We start from the raw sequence: 17,000 nt of genomic DNA on the forward strand, positions 1-17,000 counted from the left end.
ACTGTCTCACTGCTGCTGCAGCCTTGGGGGGGGGGGCAGGGCACAGCAGAGCACACTGTCTCACTGCTGCTGCAGCCTTGGGGGGGGGGGCAGGGCACAGCAGAGCGCTGCTTGGGTGACTCAGGCCAGGGAGAGGCAGCAGCGCATCTCCCTGGCTGTGCAGCCCCACGCGAGAGCAGGGCACGGAGGGACCAGCCAGCACCGCCCCAGGAGAACCTGCCGCCCTCCAAGTGCCTCAGCCCGGCACTCTCAGTGGAGGGACCAGCCCCCCGAAAGGGGTCAGCAGGGCTGGGCCCAGGGTGGAGGGCGCAGATCGCAGGGGGGCTGGAGCTCTGGCCTGGCTGCCCGGCGGGCTCGGTCCCCGGGGGGGGGGGAGTCCCGGTGCAGTCTGCGCCCCGCGCCCGGCTGCCTGCCCCCCCCCCCCGGGGCTCACGGGCCCGCCTCGGGACAGCACCCCAGGTCACAAGGGGGGCGGGGGGGCCACAGAGACCGGCCCCGACCCGCACCCCCCGGGCTGAGCGAGGGGGCGTCAGGCTCCCCCCGCCCCCCAGTCCGGCCCCCCATCGCCTCCAACCCCCCATTCCCCCCGGCCCCCCGCCCCCCCGATTCCCTCCTCCCCCCGGCCCCCCCCAGCCCCCCCGCCCCCCCGATTCCCTCCTCCCCCCGGGCCCCCCAGCCCCCCCGCACCTCGCAGCGCCTCCCCGCCCCGCAGCGCCTCCTGGCGGCCGGCCGGGCTGAGGTCGGCGTCGAACCAGCCGCTGAAGCGGTTCTCCAGGTTCCACGCGCTCTCGCCGTGCCGCAGCAGCACGAGCCGGTAGGCGGCCATGGCGGGTGTGCGGCGCGCGAGCTCGGCACAGGACAGACACTGCGCGTGCGCGGGCGGCAGGGGCTGACGGCTCCTCCTCCGCCCCTTCTGGCGGCCCGCCCGGAGCGCTCCGCCCCCAACCTCTCACGCATGCGCTCCGGGCTCTAGGGCGGCTCGTGGGCGGGCTGCGCATGGGTGTCCTCCCGCCTTTCCCGCGTGCAGGGCTAGACGCATGCGCACTCTCTTCCTTGCGCCGCCAGTGAGAGCTGGCGCAGAGTGGACAAGTCGCCCCAGAAGCGGCTGTTGCGCATGCGTCCTGGAGGGCGGCCTCGAGAGCACGCAGCGCACGGAGCGCACGTGAAGGGCAACGTGACCTTCAATGGCCGTGACGTCACTACAGCTGTTCAGCTGTTACCGAAAAGTGTGGATCTGAGGCGCCGCCTAAATTTAGCCGGGGCAGGGGGGAGGGGGGAGGGGGGTGGGAGCCGGGGTGGGGGGGGCAGGAGGGAGGGAGGTGGGGTGGGAGCTGGGGCAGAGGGGGGCAGAGGGGAGGGAGGTGGGTGGGAGCCGGGGTGGGGGGGGCAGGAGGGAGGGAGGGAGGTGGGGCGGGAGCCGGGGCAGGGGGGGCAGGAGGGAGGGAGGTGGGGTGGGAGCTGGGGCAGAGGGGGGTGGGAGCCGGGTGGGGGGGGCAGGGGGGAGGGAGGTGGGTGGGGGGTGGGGGGGCGGGAGGGAGGGAGGTGGGGTGGGAGCCGGGGCAGAGGGGGGAGGGAGGTGGGGTGGGGTGGGAGCCGGGGCAGGGGGGGCCGGAGGGAGGGAGGTGGGGTGGGAGCCGGGGCAGAGGGTGGCGGGGGGAGGGAGGTGGGGTGGGAGCCGGGGCAGAGGGGGGCAGGGGGGAGGTGGGGTGGGAGCCGGGGCAGAGGGTGGCGGGGGGAGGGAGGTGGGTGGGTGGGAGCCAGGGCAGGGGGGAGGGAGGTGAAGTGGGAGCCGGGGCAGAGGGGGGCAGGAGGGAGGTGGGGTGGGAGCCGGAGCAGAGGGGGGCAGGAGGGAGGTGGGTGGGAGCCGGGGCAGAGGCGGGCAGGAGGGAGGTGAGGTGGGAGCCGGGGCAGAGGGGGGGCAGGAGGAAGGTGGGTGGGAGCCGGGGCAGAGGCAGGCAGGAGGGAGGTGGGGTGGGAGCTGGTGGCAGGAGGGAGGCAGGGTGGATGCTGGGGGGCAGGAGGCAGGCCAGAGGAGCAGAGGCTGTGGGGAAGTGGCTGGGGAACGGGAGGGAGGGAAGGAGGCAAGACCCCGGCCTGGAAGCCGCATTGGTGCAGTTGGGGATGGCTTAGGGGGAGCAGTGCTGTGCCCCCAAGCTCTGCTGACAGCCCAGCCCCACCCTTCTGAGGCACTGATGTGACACCCATAAAAGCAAATGGCACAGGGCTGCATACAGTGCCGGTTTCTCTTCCCTTTGAACAGGGCTGATATCCAGCCAGGGGCCAAGGAGCTGAAAGTTGCCTTTCAGCCTCTCCTAGCACTTGGTTCAGGCTGCCTGCAGACTCAGGAAGACATCACTGCATCAAGGTCACTCACAGAGGCCGAATTGGAAGGTTTTCTTTGCAACTGTACAGACTAGGGCCTTGTTCTGGAGTCAGCCAGCAAGGGAAAGGCACCATCTAGGGAGGTCAGTAGTTCCTCCCCCCCTCCCTGCTTCCCTCCCCCTGTAAAGTTTGAACCCCTGGATTTCATATTTGAGGTCTGCTTTAATGCACATGGCTTACCTCTAGAGCAGTGGTCTCCAACCTTTTTACACCCAAGATGACTTTTTAAATGACAGAACAAGCCAAGATCTACCGCCCCGCCCCTTCCTTGAAACCCCGCCCTCTCTATTCTCTTCTTCATCACTTGCTATCCCCAATACTTACACTGCTGCTTTTAAAAAAATTCTTCTGTAGGAAGAGGTTTTTCCAACATTTGGCCTGTCTAGACTAAACCAAATGTCAGAAAAAAAAACCCTTCTTTTGGAAGCCCCCTTATTCCTTGGGGAAAGAGGAATATAGGGGTGACGGAAAGAGCCTGATTGCTCTTCTACTAAAAAAAGCGGAAGAACAAACACAACCCTGGATGCAGAAGAGTTTTTCTGGGCTATCTCAAGAATCCTGAAAAACTCCTGCAGTCTAGCCGGACCCTCATTGGGATGAGACAGGATGTGCAGGCTCTGGGGTGGGAATGAGAGATTTGGGTGTGGGAAGGGGTGAGAGGTGCAAGCTCTGGGAGGAAGTCTGGATGCAGGAGGAGGTGGAGAAGGGGACACTGGCTCGGGGAGGGGCTCCAGGCTGGGCAGTGTTGGGGTACTAAGCACGCCACAGGCTTGTGGATGAGGGTGCAGGAATTTGGGTTGGGGTCTGTAAGGGGCTCAGGGCAGGGGGGTCCAGTGTTTGATAGGCTCAGATCTAGGGTCTGGGGAAGGGGGAATGCAGGAGTGGTTGTGGCCAGATGGGGGCTTAGCCCCAGTTGGGGGTTTGTTGGCCAGGTTTAATTTTAAATAAAATACTGTGTCAAACACAAAAAGTTTTGGCATTGTCTGTATTTATGAGAAGGGCAGGGAACCTGCCTTGAGTCAGGGGTCACTGACCCTTAGAAATGTCATTCAGGAGCAGGGGACACAGTACTGGGGAGGGGTGCTAGTGGGTTCTGGGGCAGGGAACGGTGCCAGTGGGGGCAGGGTGCCAGAAGTACAGGTTTCTGCAGCAGGGGACAGCGTGCTGGGAGGGACAGGTTTCTGCAGAGGGGAAGGCAGGAGGACAGGTTCTGCAGTAGGGGACAGGGTGCCAGAGGGAACTGGTTTCTGCGGGGAGGGGCAGGTTTCTGTAGCGGGGGGGCAGGGGAGAGGGAACAGGAGGGCGGGGGGCAAGTTTGGGGCAGGGGAGAGGGAACAAGGTTTGGGGGCAAGGAGTCCCCTACAGCAGCCACAGAGGGAAGCCTCCATCCCGCGCTCCCTCCGGGGCTGACCCTCCCGCCCCCTCCCTCCCCCGTGAAGGTAGGAAGTCCTGTTGCGCACCTCTGTCGGGCCTGACCCCCCCTCCACACTGAGCAGGGAAGCCCACTCAGGCGATCCCTCGGGGGCAACCCCCCCCACGCGTGCCTGCCCTGAGACTGAAACCCCTGCGTGTGCCTGCCCTGGGCCAACGCGCCCCCTCCCCCCCCCCCCCCCCCCGTGGCGCAGAGAAACCCCGCACGCGCCTGCCCTGGGGACAACTCCTGCCTCCTGCACCGGTGCAGGAAAGTCACCATGCTCCTCTTCTGGAGCCAGGGCCCCTCCCACAGCGCGCCTGACAAAGCAGCCAGCGAACTTCTGGAACTCCCGGAAGTGGCATTAAGCTGCGGGTCTTCCGTCCACCCATGGGAAGCTGGCACTACCTCCATTTTCGCTGGAGGAAAGTACTGGGGCTTCTCGGGGGTGGGTGGAAAATGGGGGAGGGGCAGACGCTTCGCGATCGACTAGTCAAGGCCTTGCGATCAACCAATCAGTCGCAATCGACCTGTTGGTGACCAGGGCTCTAGAGGTAGTTCTTAACTGCAAGGGACTTTATGCTGCTTCCAGCTTTGCCTTTGGAGAAAGCAGAGTGAGTAAGATAACAAAAGGATTTGTTACTGAAGTAATTGAAGGATTGTTAGAGCATCATGAAAACATTGCCAGGTACTCCACTTAAAAGATAGGAACAAAGATCTGCATTTGAACCCCTGCTGTTAAACTTCTCAAAAAAGCGGTAAACAATGAGGTGGCAAAATTAAATCCAAAGCTGACTGCAAAAAGTTTACAAAGGGATCTCACAAAACTGGGTGATTGGGCAATGCAAGGGCAGATGGAATTCAGTTTTGGTAAACTGCAAAGTAATGCACATGGACAAATATAAACCCAACTACACATACAAAAATGCTGGGGTCTAAACTAGCTGTTACCACTCAAACCAGAGATCTTGGAATCATTGTGGATAGTTCTCTGAAAACATCTGCTCGGTCATAGCACCATAGAACACTAAGAACCAGAAGGGACCCGAGAGGTCATCAAGGCCAGTCTCCTGACTGCACGGCAGGACCAAGCACCATCTAGACCAGGGCTACTGAACACGCTGCCTGCAGGCCGTAATCCCTTTGTTTGCAGCCTGCAGTGCAGTTTGGGTTTCTGCCAGGCTCAACACACAGCCTGCGGGAGGGAGCCAAAACAAAAAAGTTATCAATATAATGGTCTTCTGTCAATATGGGTTTTAGTCATTAAATTCCTGGACTGTCATTGCTCCTTAAAAGTGCTGTTATATGGGTGGAACTTGGGTAAACGTTGCATTTTATTTATATCGGCAGAACTGACTTAAATGGGGCCTGTGAGTTGTGTAGTCTTGCCTTAATCTTGGTATTCATGCCTGTCAGTGTGAAATAAGCTATTTGCATATATTTGCATATATATTTGCCTGTTTATACAACCACACTTAAGTTGTGGTTCTCTGCATGTGCTGTGAGTATCATTGTAACCCCCTGGGCTTCCAAAGTTGAGTAGCCCTGTTCTAGACCATCCCTGACAGATGTGTACGTAACCTGCTCTTAAATATCTCCAGTGCTGGAAATTCCATAATCTCCGTAAGCAATTTATTCCAGGGTTTAATGTGCAGTGACAATATAAAAAGGTAACGGAATAGTGGGAATCATTAGGAAAGGAATAGATAATAAGATAGAAATTATAATAGTGCCTCTACCTAAAGTCATGGTACGCCCATACTTTGAATACTGCCTGCACATCTGGTCACCTCATCTTAAAAAGCTTTATTGGATTTGGAAACAGACAGAGAGGGGCACCGAAATGATTAGGGGTAGGAACAGCTTCCACGTGAGGCGAGATTAACAAGACTGGGACTCTTCAGCATGGAAAAGAGACTAAAGGGTGAGGGGACAGGCTGGGGGTCTAGCAACTCCTGCCTGGGGTGGGCACATGGAACAAGGAAATGTCATTGATTCCTTCACTAACATAACACCAGAAGCTCAGCCAATGACATTTATAGACAGCGATTTGTCCTTTTCATATTTGTTCATTTTTTTAAATTGTATCCTTTGGTATATATGGTTGTGACTACTTTCTTCCACTATTTGATCTGAGGAAGTGGGTCTGGCCCACGAAAGCTCATCATCTAATAAACCATCTTGTTAGTCTTTAAAGTGCTACATTGTCCTGCATTTTGCTTCAAACACACACCAGGCATTATTCCTCACTGTCAACCTGTGGAACTCTCTGCCAGGAGATGGTGGAAAGGCCCAAACTCTACCAGTGTCCAATAAGAACAAAGTGGCTGTGTCTAGACTGGCCGCAAGAACGCTGACGATCTCGTAAGAAACCAGCGCTTCCTGCGGAAATACCGGGCTGCTCCCGCTCGGGCAAAAGGGCCAGTGTAGGCAGCTCAGATTTGTTTTGCGCAAAAAAGCCCTGATCACAAAAATGGCGATCGGGGTTTTTTGCGCAAAAGCGCGTCTAGATCGGCACGGACGCTTTTCCGCAAAAAGTGCTTTTGTACAAAAGCGTCCTGCCAGTCTAGACACTCTGTTCTGAAAATGCTTTTAACAGAAAACTTTTCCGTTAAAAGCATTTGCGGAAAATCCTGCCCGTCTAGACATAGCCAGGAAGTTCAGGGAGGGCAGGTCCACCAATGGTGACTAGCCAGGCTGGGCAGGGATGGTGGCCCTGGCTTCTCTGTGCCAGAAGCTGGGAATGGGTGACGGGATGGATCGTGACGATGCCTCCTGAAGGACAGGACTCTGGGCTAGAAGGACCTGTGGCCTGACCCATTGTGGCCATTCTGATGTTCTTATATAGAGCCCAAATGTATCTCCCCCACCCCCACTGTAACCCCACTCTCCTCCCAGAGCTGAGAGAGAGCCCAGAGTCCTGGTGGAGCAGAGTTAGGAACAAAGAATATACATTGACATTTCCAGGCTAACCACTGTCAGCTCTGTTAGTATTAGAGCTCTGAGTGGGTCTAATTTTTATTTACATTTCTTTTGTTTATATAGGAATTAGATACAGTGCTCCGGCCAGCTGATTATAAGTTGTCTGCCAAAAAACTAGAGTTTTGCAGTGCCTTGGTAGCCCTGCTGAATCTGCTGCCCTCAGTCTGCCCCCTTTCACTCTCCCCCCCCCCCCCATGGTGTGCACAGCTCACACCCCCCCCCCCAGCAACATTTGAAATGGTGCCCCTGCAGCCGGGCAAGGTTTGACTTGCCACAGGGGCAGCTCCATTTCAGAGGCAGGGGGTGAAGTTAGTGGGCCCCTTGCTGGGAGACAGGGACAGGCTCTCCATTGCCAGGGGAGGGGAGTCCCTGGGGACAGGGTTTTGTTTCGGAGCTGGGGACTTGAAAAGCTCTTTGCGGATCCTCCGCAGGCTCCAAGGCTGTCTCCTCCGCTGGTAGTTCCTAAGCTCGGCCCGGAAACCCTTGTGCCGCATGTGGACGTAGCCCTGAGGCTCGCAGAGACCCTGGAAAGAGAGCGTGTGATACTTGGCTAAAGCCAGGGGCTGGGAGCCAGGACTCCTGGGTTCTGTCTCCAGCTCCGGGAGCGCAGTGGGGTCTAGTGGCTAGGGCCAGGGGGCTGGGAGCCAGGACTTGGGTTATGCCACCCCTTCCCCTGCAACACCCCCACGGGCACCTGGAAGTGCTGATAGAACTCCTTGTAGCCGCCGCGCAGCACGTACAGCTCTGGATACCAGAGCTCCGGGTACTGGTTGGCATCTCGGTCCATTCTCCTCAGGCTGCGGCACCTGCACAATCACAGAGGGGTTTCACCGCTGCCCCCGGTCACCTAGGGGGCACAGGACGGGGCAGGGGTGTGCGAGTCTGCTTGGCCAAAGTGAGCTCAGAAGGGACTGGGGGGCACTGTGGAGTTAGCCAGTGAGACTGGTCAGCCCCAGCTGCTAGAGCCAGGCATGGGCCTAGCCCTGAGAGGACACCACCATGGGGGGGATCAGCAACCTCGGCCTGCCCCTGCTGCACCCCAGCCATGGCTGCCCTGGTGCCCCCGCTGGACAGCACTCCAGGGACGGGAGCTGGGCACGCCCTGTGTGGGGGGACACTGCAGCGCCCCCAACTTGGCAGCACGTCGGTGGACGTTGGGAGGGACATGGGCCCCTCCATGTCAGAGAAAGGGCAGGGGGCTGAGGAGGGAGGAAGTGGGGGCAGTTGGGAGGGGCCTTAAGGCACCTACAAGCGGGGGCCTCTCTCCGAGGAGAACTCGCAGTGGAAGATCACGATGCTGCTGCGGGGGCACTGGGTCGTGCCCAAGGGACCTGGCAGGAACCACGGCGCCAGCTGCTCTTCTCGGTACAGATTCAGTGCTCCCTGCAGGAGAGCGAGGGCATCTGAGGGGTGTGGGAGCACAGGCAGGGCCAGGGCTCACCGCTGCTCCCCCGCAGGGCTGGGGGCGCATGGTCACCCCTTAGAGGTGGTCAGTGCGGGACAGGCAAAGCGCCGTGTCCCTCCCCAGGCAAAACCACCGGGCAGCCCAGCATCCTGCACGATGCCTTTAGAAACGGAATAATTGAAGAACTTCGCCCCCCCACAGCGCCCCCTGCTGGGCGAGGCCGAGGCTGGAGTAGCCAGGAGTCCCCCCCCAAGCTCCTGCTCCCTCCTCACAGCGCCCCCTGCTGGGCGAGGCCGAGGCTGGAGTAGCCAGGAGTCCCCCCCCAGCTCCTGCTCCCTCCCCACAGCGCCCCCTGCTGGGCGAGGCCGAGGCTGGAGTAGCCAGGAGTCCCCCCCCCCCCCCAAGCTCCTGCTCCCTCCCCACAGCGCCCCCTGCTGGGCGAGGCTGAGGCTGGAGTAGCCAGGAGCCCCCCCCCCCCCCAAGCTCCTGCTCCCTCCCCACAGCGCCCCCTGCTGGGCGAGGCCGAGGCTGGAGTAGCCAGGAGCGCGCCCCCCCAAACTCCTGCTCCCTCCCCACAGCGACCCCTGCTGGGCAAGGCTGAGGCTGGAGTAGCCAGGAGCCCCCCCCCCCAAGCTCCTGCTCCCTCCCCACAGCGCCCCCTGCTGGGCGAGGCTGAGGCTGGAGTAGCCAGGAGCCCCCCCCAAGCTCCTGCTCCCTCCTCACAGCGCCCCCTGCTGGGCGAGGCCAGGGCTGGAGTAGCCAGGAGCCCCCCCCAAGCTCCTGCTCCTTCCCCACAGCGCCCCCTGCTGGGCAAGGCTGGGGCTGGAGTAGCCAGGAGCCCCCCCCACACACACCCCCAGCTCCTGCCCTGGCTCTGTAGCACCCCTGGAAGCGGCGGTACCGGGAGCTCCTCCGGGCAGCAGACGTCCCTGTTCTCTTACCTTTATGTGTCCTCCAGCGTATTCGTAGGGATAGCGACAGTCCACCACCACGCACGCCCCCGCCTCCCCGGCCGGCTGGCCACGCAGCAGGGCAGCCACCTGGAGACCGGGAGGTGGGGGGATTGAAATGGGGTGTGGGAGGAGCTCCCCAGATGCTGTGTCGTGGCTGGTCTGGGCTTCCCCCCCCCCCCACGTGCCAGGACCCTCGCTCCCGGCGCCGGGCCCATGCTACTGGTGTTTGTGCTGGCACCTGGGCTGCCCCAGAGGGCGTAGAGTCCACAGCCCCAGTGAGTCGGGAGCCCCAGGGACGGGGGAAAGAGAGAGCTGCAGCAGGAGGGGCCAGACGTGGGGGGCTGCGGGGAGAGAGGGATGTTCTCAGCCCTTGCTGGGTCAGGCTGACCAGAGGGGGAGGCCTGGGGCAGAGCCGCCCTGGGCCCCTGGCCTGAGTGGAGAAGTCTGGCAAAGGCAGGCCGGGGTGAGGAGCCCTGGCAGGGTGCGGGGAGAGCCCGGGAGGCAGAGGGTGAGGGACCCGAGGGCCAGGGAAGGGCCAGCCCTCGGAAGGCCCTAAGACGGGTGCTTGCCCGGGCAGTAGTCCCAGCAGAGCAGGAGGGACAGCCTGGGCCCGGGCACAGCAGCCTGCCTGAGCTGAGCCGGGGAGCGGGCCTGCTGGGCGGGAGGCAGTCACACAGACCCTGGGAGAAGCTGGGCCAGACCTGCCCTCTGCCACGGCCAGGAGCCCCGCGGCCCGTGGGGAGAGAACGGCAGTGCTCCCTGCAGCAGGCGCCACAGGGGAATTGTCCCCACCCCGCAGCCAGGAGACCGGGGCAAAGGCTGAGCAGGCAGGGAGGGCGCAGCAGCTGGGGGTGAGGAGCGGGGTAGCCGCACGGCCGAGGCCAGGGCTGCAGTCCACGCTGCTCAGGGATGCTGCTGGCAGGAGGGAGCCGCAGGCAGACGACAGCGGCAGAGAGCAAACCGACAGGCGCGGAGCAGAGCCAGGACGCACGCCCGGCAGCCGGGCCAAGGGCAGGCCCCGCGGCTGCAGACGTCCGTCTGGGTGCAGGGGCTGCCGTGCCGCGCTGTGCTTCACCCGAGGAGCCGGGCCCACGCGTGCCGTTGCCCAGCAGTGGGCGCATCCTGCACTTACCGTGGCGGGGCTGACGTAGCGCAGATCCCGGTGCTGGCCGTCCTCCAGCGGCAGAGAGCAGGGCTGGGGGCGCCACAGAGCCGCATTAGAACCCTAGGGCTGGACGAGACCCCAGGGTCGCCGAGTCCATGGGCACGAAGCAGAGCTGAACGGATAGAGCCTGCTCCGCGCTCCCTGGAGTGGGACATCCCCCCCCCCGAGGGCCACGCATTCACCGTCGCGGGGCGGGAGCGCCCGTGGGATGGAGCGGGACACAGTCCCTGGGGTGTCCCGCCAGGGAGCAGCCAGCACCCCCCAGGCCGGTGTGGGGAGGGCTGGGTGCTCGCAGGCACGGCCAGGCAGCCTGGCCTCGCTGGCCCCAGCAGAGCGGCTGGGGGCCTGGCTCTGGGCAGGGAGCAGGAATTTTGGGCAGGGTGATAGGCCCTTGCAGCGAGCTCACAGGACGGGCACGAGCCACTCACCCTGGAAAAGTCCCCGGTCAGCACCTCGCTGTCCGTCCCAGGGCCGGGAGCAGGAGGGAGGCCGGAGCTGCCCTGGGAGAGGGGCCGAGGGGGTCAGAGACGCAGGGATGGGGAGAGGCAAACCCAGCACCAGCACCACCCCTCTGGCTTCTCGTGGCCGTGCCTCCCCCTCCTCCGCCCAGCCAGGTGTGGGAAGTGCAGGCGCCCGGCTCCCTCCCGGCGCTGACCCCTGCGGGGACAGGGTCAGGCCTGCACGCGCCAGATGCCAGCCCCTTGCGGGCGCTCGGGGCCCAGGAGGGCAGAGGTGCCCAGGGACCCAGGAGGCTGGCCCGGGGCTGGGTGGCCTGTGCCCTTCCGCCTCTCGCCCCCGGGCTGCAGCGCAGTCGCCAGGCTCCTCAGTGCGGCTGGACCGGCCCTTTGCTGTCGGGGGGCAGGGAGCAGGACCCACAGGACCCCCTGTGGCCAGAGACGGGGGCTTGGTGAGAACCGGTGCAGGCCCCGGGGGCAGGTGGAGCGGCGGGCGGGGCCTTGTGTTCGCGCAGAGCCGGGCATCGCTCAGCCCCCCAGCCCGGCGCTGGGTCTGGAAGTGCCAAGCGGCTCAGCCCAGGGTCTGCCGGCTCCTGGGGCCAGGCTGGGAGCCCCCACCCATGGCGCTGCAGGGCTGGTGGTGGCACAGCCCCTCCCTGCTCTGGGTTGGACCCCAAAGCACCCAGCCCCCCACGCGAGTGTGTCCCCAGCACACGGCCCTGCCCCCCACATGTCCCTATGCAGATCAGCCAGCGCTGCCCCTCGCCTGGCCCATGCCCTGCCGCCTGCACCGCCATCCCCAGGAGCCGGCTGGCTCCTCGCAGGCGCTTGCTCTGGGGCAAGGCAGGAGGGAGGGAGCCACGACACGGCTGCCCAAGACGTGGCATGTGGGGCAGCAGCCACGCGGGTGCCTGAGCAGGGACGGGCACCGAGCAGGTGCAGGCAGGAGGCGTGTGGGGGGCGCAGAGCAGGGGGTGCTGGCAGGGGGAGTCGTGGGGCAGAGGGCTAGGCCTGCACACAGCCCTGTCTCCATGAATGCCACGGCCTGTGTGGGCAGGCACCGGGCCCGGCAGCCGTACAAACACCGCCGGCAGCGCCAGCTCCGCCCGCAGGCACCGCCCGAGCGAGCCCGGGGTAGAAGGGCCAGCAGGGTGGGGCGCAAAGGCCGGTTCCTTCCTCCCCCCTGCCGCCCCATGCCGGCTCTGAAGGGGCCTCGCACCCGCCCCCCAGGGCTGGGGCTGCGCAGCCCCAGCCAGGCCACGTGGGCGTTTCCAAGCCAGCGTGGGGCAGAGCGCACTGGGCAGAGCAAGGGAGGGGCACAGGACAGCCCCTCGCACTCAGCACAGACACTCACCGCGCAGGCCAGGCAGCGGGGCAGGGGCGTCTGGCTGCAGCTGGGAAGAGAAATCAGCCGGGATGAGAGAGGCCATGAGCCAGCAATGGGGGGGGGTACGTGGGCGAGGGATGGGCGGGGCAGTGGGGGGCGTACGTGGGCGAGGGATGGGCGGGGCAGTGCGGGGGGGTACGTGGGCGAGGGATGGGCGGGGCAGTGGGGGGGACACACGTGGGCGAGGGATGGGCGGGGCAGTGGGGGGGACACACGTGGGCGATGGATGGGCGGGGCAGTGCGGGGGGGGTACGTGGGCGAGGGATGGGCAGGGCAGTGCGGGGGGGTACGTGGGCGAGGGATGGGCGGGGCAGTGCGGGGGGGTACGTGGGCGAGGGATGGGCGGGGCAGTGCGGGGGGTATGTGGGCGAGGGATGGGCAGGGCAGTGCGGGGGGGTACGTGGGCGGGGCAGTGGGGGGGGTACGTGGGCGAGGGATGGGCGGGGCAGTGCGGGGGGGTACGTGGGCGAGGGATGGGTGGGGCAGTGCGGGGGGGTACGTGGGCGAGGGATGGGCGGGGCAGTGGGGGGGGACACGTGGGCGAGGGATGGGCAGGGCAGTGGGAGGGGACACGTGGGCGAGGGATGGGCAGGGCAGTGGGGGGGGACACGTGGGCGAGGGATGGGCGGGGCAGTGCGGGGGGGGTACGTGGGCGAGGGATGGGCGGGGCAGTGGGGGGGGACACGTGGGCGAGGGATGGGCAGGGCAGTGGGGGGGACATGTGGGCGAGGGATGGGCGGGGCAGTGCGGGGGGGGGTACGTGGGTGAGGGATGGGCAGGGCAGTGCGGGGGGGGTACGTGGGCGAGGGATGGGCAGGGCAGTGGGAGGGGACATGTGGGCGAGGGATGGGCAGGGCAGTGGGGGGGGACACGTGGGCGAGGGATGGGCGGGGCAGTGCGGGGGGGGTACGTGGGCGAGGGATGGGCGGGGCAGTGGGGGGGGACACGTGGGCGAGGGATGGGCAGGGCAGTGGGGGGGGACATGTGGGCGAGGGATGGGCGGGGCAGTGCGGGGGGGGGTACGTGGGTGAGGGATGGCGGGGGGCAGTGCGGGGGGGGTACGTGGCCGAGGGATGGGCAGGGCTGTGCGGAGGGGTACGTGGGCGGAGCAGGGCGGGGGGGCACGTGGCCGAGGGATGGGCGGGGCTGTGCCATGGTTCCGGTGTGCAGGGTGGGGGGTGCAGGGAGCACCCCAGGGAGAGGGCTGCGGGGGTGCTCCATGCAGTTCCCCTCTCCTGGGGCGCCCCCAGCTGGAGCGGGCAGGAGGCGCCATGGGCACGGGGCACATGGACAGTTTGGCAGCAGAGGCTGGCGCGTGCTGCAGTCTGGTGCCAGGGCCCTGTGGTGGGCAGGCGGGTGAGGGACCCCCGTGGGCAGGGAAGAGGCAGCCTGGCGCAGGCCGAGCTGCATGGGGGCCCCAGTGGCAGCAGGGCAGCCCCCCCGGCACTGGCAGGCTGGGCACCCTGGGGAGTGGCACGTACTGCAGGGTGGCTCCATGGGCCCCCTGGGGACACCCCCACTGGTGCCTGCTCAGCAGGGGCTCCCCCGCACTGGCTTGCTGCAGTGACCCACGATAACCCTCCCCGGCGAGAAGCATCGGGGTCGCACCCCCCGCCACGGCCTGGGGGCCCCAGGGGGCGGAGCTGCCTGCTCCCCGCAGCCCTCCTCCAGGTACCTGCTGCTGCCGCCGCTGCTGGCGTGTGGGCTGGGCGAGGGCTCCGGCGCGCCACCTGGGACAAAGAGACGGTCAGCAGGGGGCTGGCGGGGGCAGGGGCTGAGCGGAGGGGCTGGCGCTGACGCTGACCTGCTGGCGTGGATGGGCCTGGAGTCAGAGTGTCTGGGCACAGCCTCAGCCTTCGCCTCGGGGTGACGCTGCGGGAGAGAGCGGGTGCGTCGTGGTTACCTGCCATCACACTGCCACCGCCCGGCGTCACCCGCCTGCCCGCCGTCACCCTGCCTCGCTGTCACCAGCCGTCACCCACCATCACACTGCCACCGCCCGGCATCACCCGCCTGCCCGCCGTCACCCTGCCGCTCGCTGTCACCAGCCGTCACCCACCATCACACTGCCACCGCCCGGCGTCACCCGCCTGCCCGCCGTCACCCTGCCGCTCGCTGTCACCAGCCGTCACCCACCATCACACTGCCCCACTGACCGGCGTCACCCGCCTGCCCACCGTCACCCTGCCGCTCGCTGTCACCAGCCGTCACCCCACCATCACACTGCCCCACAGCCCGGCGTCACCCGCCTGCCCACCGTCACCCTGCCGCTCACTGTCACCAGCCGTCACCCCACCATCACACTGCCCCACAGCCCGGCGTCACCCGCCTGCCCACCGTCACCCTGCCGCTCACTGTCACCAGCCGTCACCCCACCATCACACTGCCCCACCGCCCGGCGTCACCCGCCTGCCCACCGTCACCCTGCCGCTCGCTGTCACCAGCCGTCACCCACCATCACACTGCCACCGCCCGGCATCACCCGCCTGCCCGCCGTCACCCTGCCGCTCGGTGTCACCAGCCGTCACCCCACCATCACACTGCCACCGCCCGGCGTCACCCGCCTGCCCGCCGTCACCCTGCCGCTTGCTGTCACCAGCCGTCACCCCACCATCACACTGCCCCACCGCAGGGTTCTTGTCTTGCCCCCACCCCATAGAGCTCCCCACAGGGTGCACTTCTCAGAGGCCCAGCCTCTGCCGGAGCCCGCTGGGCCATTCCTAGCCTGGCGCGAAGGAGTCACTCTGAGCAACGTCAGGCCAAATGCCCCGGCCCCCCAGGCCCTGCGGCAGGCGCGGAGCTGGGGCAGGTACCTCTCCGCACAGCTGAGATGTCCCATGTTGGAGCACAAGCCGCCGAGGGGGGACAGCCCTGGCCCCGGGGAGCAGGGGAGCCCTGCAGGGGGGCAGGAGCCTTCAGGGCTGGCCATAGTGGACGGGCCTTGCTGGGGGGTCTGCTGCCCCGGAGCACCCTGGGGAGCTAACAACGCCCCCGAGCACCTGGCCCTGCCCTGGCCAGGCACTGCCGCACGGGGGGGGGGGGGAAGGGGGCTGCTGTCCGATGGCCGGTGCCTGCTCTGCCCGTCGCCTCTCTCCGGCCCCGCGCTCGACCCTGCAGCTCCACTCCTGGCGCCAGCCGGGTTTAAATGTCCCGCTGCCTGGGGGGGGGCAAACCTCCCTGGTCACTGTTGCTACAACAAGCTCCCAGCCCTGGGCAACCTGCCTCCTGCTGCCCAAGCTATCCCGGCTGCCCCGGAGCCTCAGCATCCCTGCACGGCCCCCCTGGCGCGGCCCCCTTCCCACGGTCCTCCCACCGCCCCGGCGCGGCCCCCTTCCCACGGTCCTCCCACCGTTCCCTCCGCGCCCCCCGGCGCGGCCCCCTTCCCACGGTCCTCCCACCGTTCCCTCCGCGCCCCCCGGCGCGGCCCCCTTCCCACGGTCCTCCCACCGTTCCCTCCGCGCCCCCCAGCACGGCCCCCTTCCCACGGTCCTCCCCCCGTTCCCTCTGCGCCCCCCGGCACGGCCCCCTTCCCACGGTCCTCCCACCGTTCCCTCTGCGCCCCCCGGCGCGGCCCCCTTCCCACGGTCCTCCCACCGTTCCCTCCGCGCCCCCCCGGCACGGCCCCCTTCCCACGGTCCTCCCACCGTTCCCTCCGCGCCCCCCGGCACGGCCCCCTTCCCACGGTCCTCCCACCGCCCCGGCGCGGCCCCCTTCCCACGGTCCTCCCACCGCCCCGGCGCGGCCCCCTTCCCACGGTCCTCCCCCCGTTCCCTCTGCGCCCCCCGGCACGGCCCCCTTCCCACAGTCCTCCCACCGTTCCCTCTGCGCCCCCCGGCGCGGCCCCCTTCCCACGGTCCTCCCACCGCCCCGGCGCGGCCCCCTTCCCACGGTCCTCCCACCGCCCCGGCGCGGCCCCCTTCCCACGGTCCTCCCCCCGTTCCCTCTGCGCCCCCCGGCGCGGCCCCCTTCCCACGGTCCTCCCACCGCCCCGGCGCGGCCCCCTTCCCATGGTCCTCCCCCCGTTCCCTCTGCGCCCCCCCGGCGCAGCCCCCTTCCCACGGTCCTCCCCCCGTTCCCTCTGCGCCCCCTGGCGCGGCCCCCTTCCCACGGTCCTCCCCCCGTTCCCTCTGCGCCCCCCGGCGCGGCCCCCTTCCCACGGTCCTCCCACCGTTCCCTCTGCGGCCCCCGGCACGGCCCCCTTCCCACGGTCCTCCCCCCGTTCCCTCTGCGCCCCCCGGCGCGGCCCCCTTCCCACGGTCCTCCCCCCGTTCCCTCTGCGCCCCCCGGCGCGGCCCCCTTCCCACGGTCCTCCCACCGTTCCCTCTGCGGCCCCCGGCGCGGCCCCCTTCCCACGGTCCTCCCCCCGTTCCCTCTGCGCCCCCCGGCACGGCCCCCTTCCCACAGTCCTTCCACCGCCCCGGCGCGGCCCCCTTCCCACGGTCCTCCCACCGCCCCGGCGCGGCCCCCTTCCCATAGTCCCCCCGCCGCTCCCTCTGCGCCCGGTGTGGCAGAACTCCAGCGGCTCAGCGGCTCTGCCTGGCCCCCTCTCCCAGGGCCCCGGCTGCCCCCCAGCTGTGGCTGGCGGTTGCTCTATTGTGTGGGCAGCACAAAGCCTTTCTCTGAGCCCACGTGCCAGCTGGACACCCGCGCTCCAGGCCCGGCACATCCGCCGTGCCAGGACCCAGCCCCTTCCCGGTCTCCCCCAGGCCCCGCGGCTTAGCCTGCTCCTGTTCCCGTCTGGCTGGGCTGCAGCCCCTCTGTGCTTGGCTGTGCCAGGCCCTGGCGCCCGCTCGCCCCGGCCGGGGAGCTGTGGGGGGCTCGGCGCGGGGGCCGGTGTGCTGGCAGAGCGGTTTGCATCTA

General features: G+C 66.7%; 1 protein-coding gene across 1 annotated transcript; it reads right to left on the reverse strand.

Annotated features, from left to right (window-relative positions):
• Positions 1–6,981: 6,981 nt before the first annotated feature.
• LOC106732684 (M-phase inducer phosphatase 3-like) lies at positions 6,982–15,481 on the reverse strand. Its single transcript, XM_075934475.1, has 10 exons — positions 14,954–15,481; positions 13,945–14,012; positions 13,816–13,870; positions 12,108–12,147; positions 10,727–10,798; positions 10,266–10,328; positions 9,122–9,220; positions 8,025–8,158; positions 7,470–7,581; positions 6,982–7,299 (listed from the first exon to the last, which is right to left on the reverse strand). The coding sequence occupies exons 1-10, from the start codon at positions 15,067–15,069 to the stop codon at positions 7,066–7,068; spliced, it is 993 nt and encodes a 330-aa protein (XP_075790590.1). The 5' UTR covers positions 15,070–15,481; the 3' UTR covers positions 6,982–7,065.
• Positions 15,482–17,000: the final 1,519 nt, after the last annotated feature.

Source organism: Pelodiscus sinensis, chromosome 8, assembly GCF_049634645.1.
Source record: "Pelodiscus sinensis isolate JC-2024 chromosome 8, ASM4963464v1, whole genome shotgun sequence".
NCBI classification, from domain to species: domain Eukaryota; kingdom Metazoa; phylum Chordata; order Testudines; family Trionychidae; genus Pelodiscus; species Pelodiscus sinensis.

Coding starts and splice junctions, on each gene's coding strand:
- LOC106732684 (XM_075934475.1), bottom strand. CDS start 15,069: ATGGCCAGCCCTGAAGGCTCCTGCCCCCCTGCAGGGCTCCCCTGCTCC. Junction 14,013..14,953: donor CATCTCAGCTGTGCGGAGAG/GTACCTGCCCCA, acceptor TCTCTCCCGCAG/CGTCACCCCGAGGCGAAGGC. Junction 8,159..9,121: donor ACGCTGGAGGACACATAAAG/GTAAGAGAACAG, acceptor GCTCTCCTGCAG/GGAGCACTGAATCTGTACCG.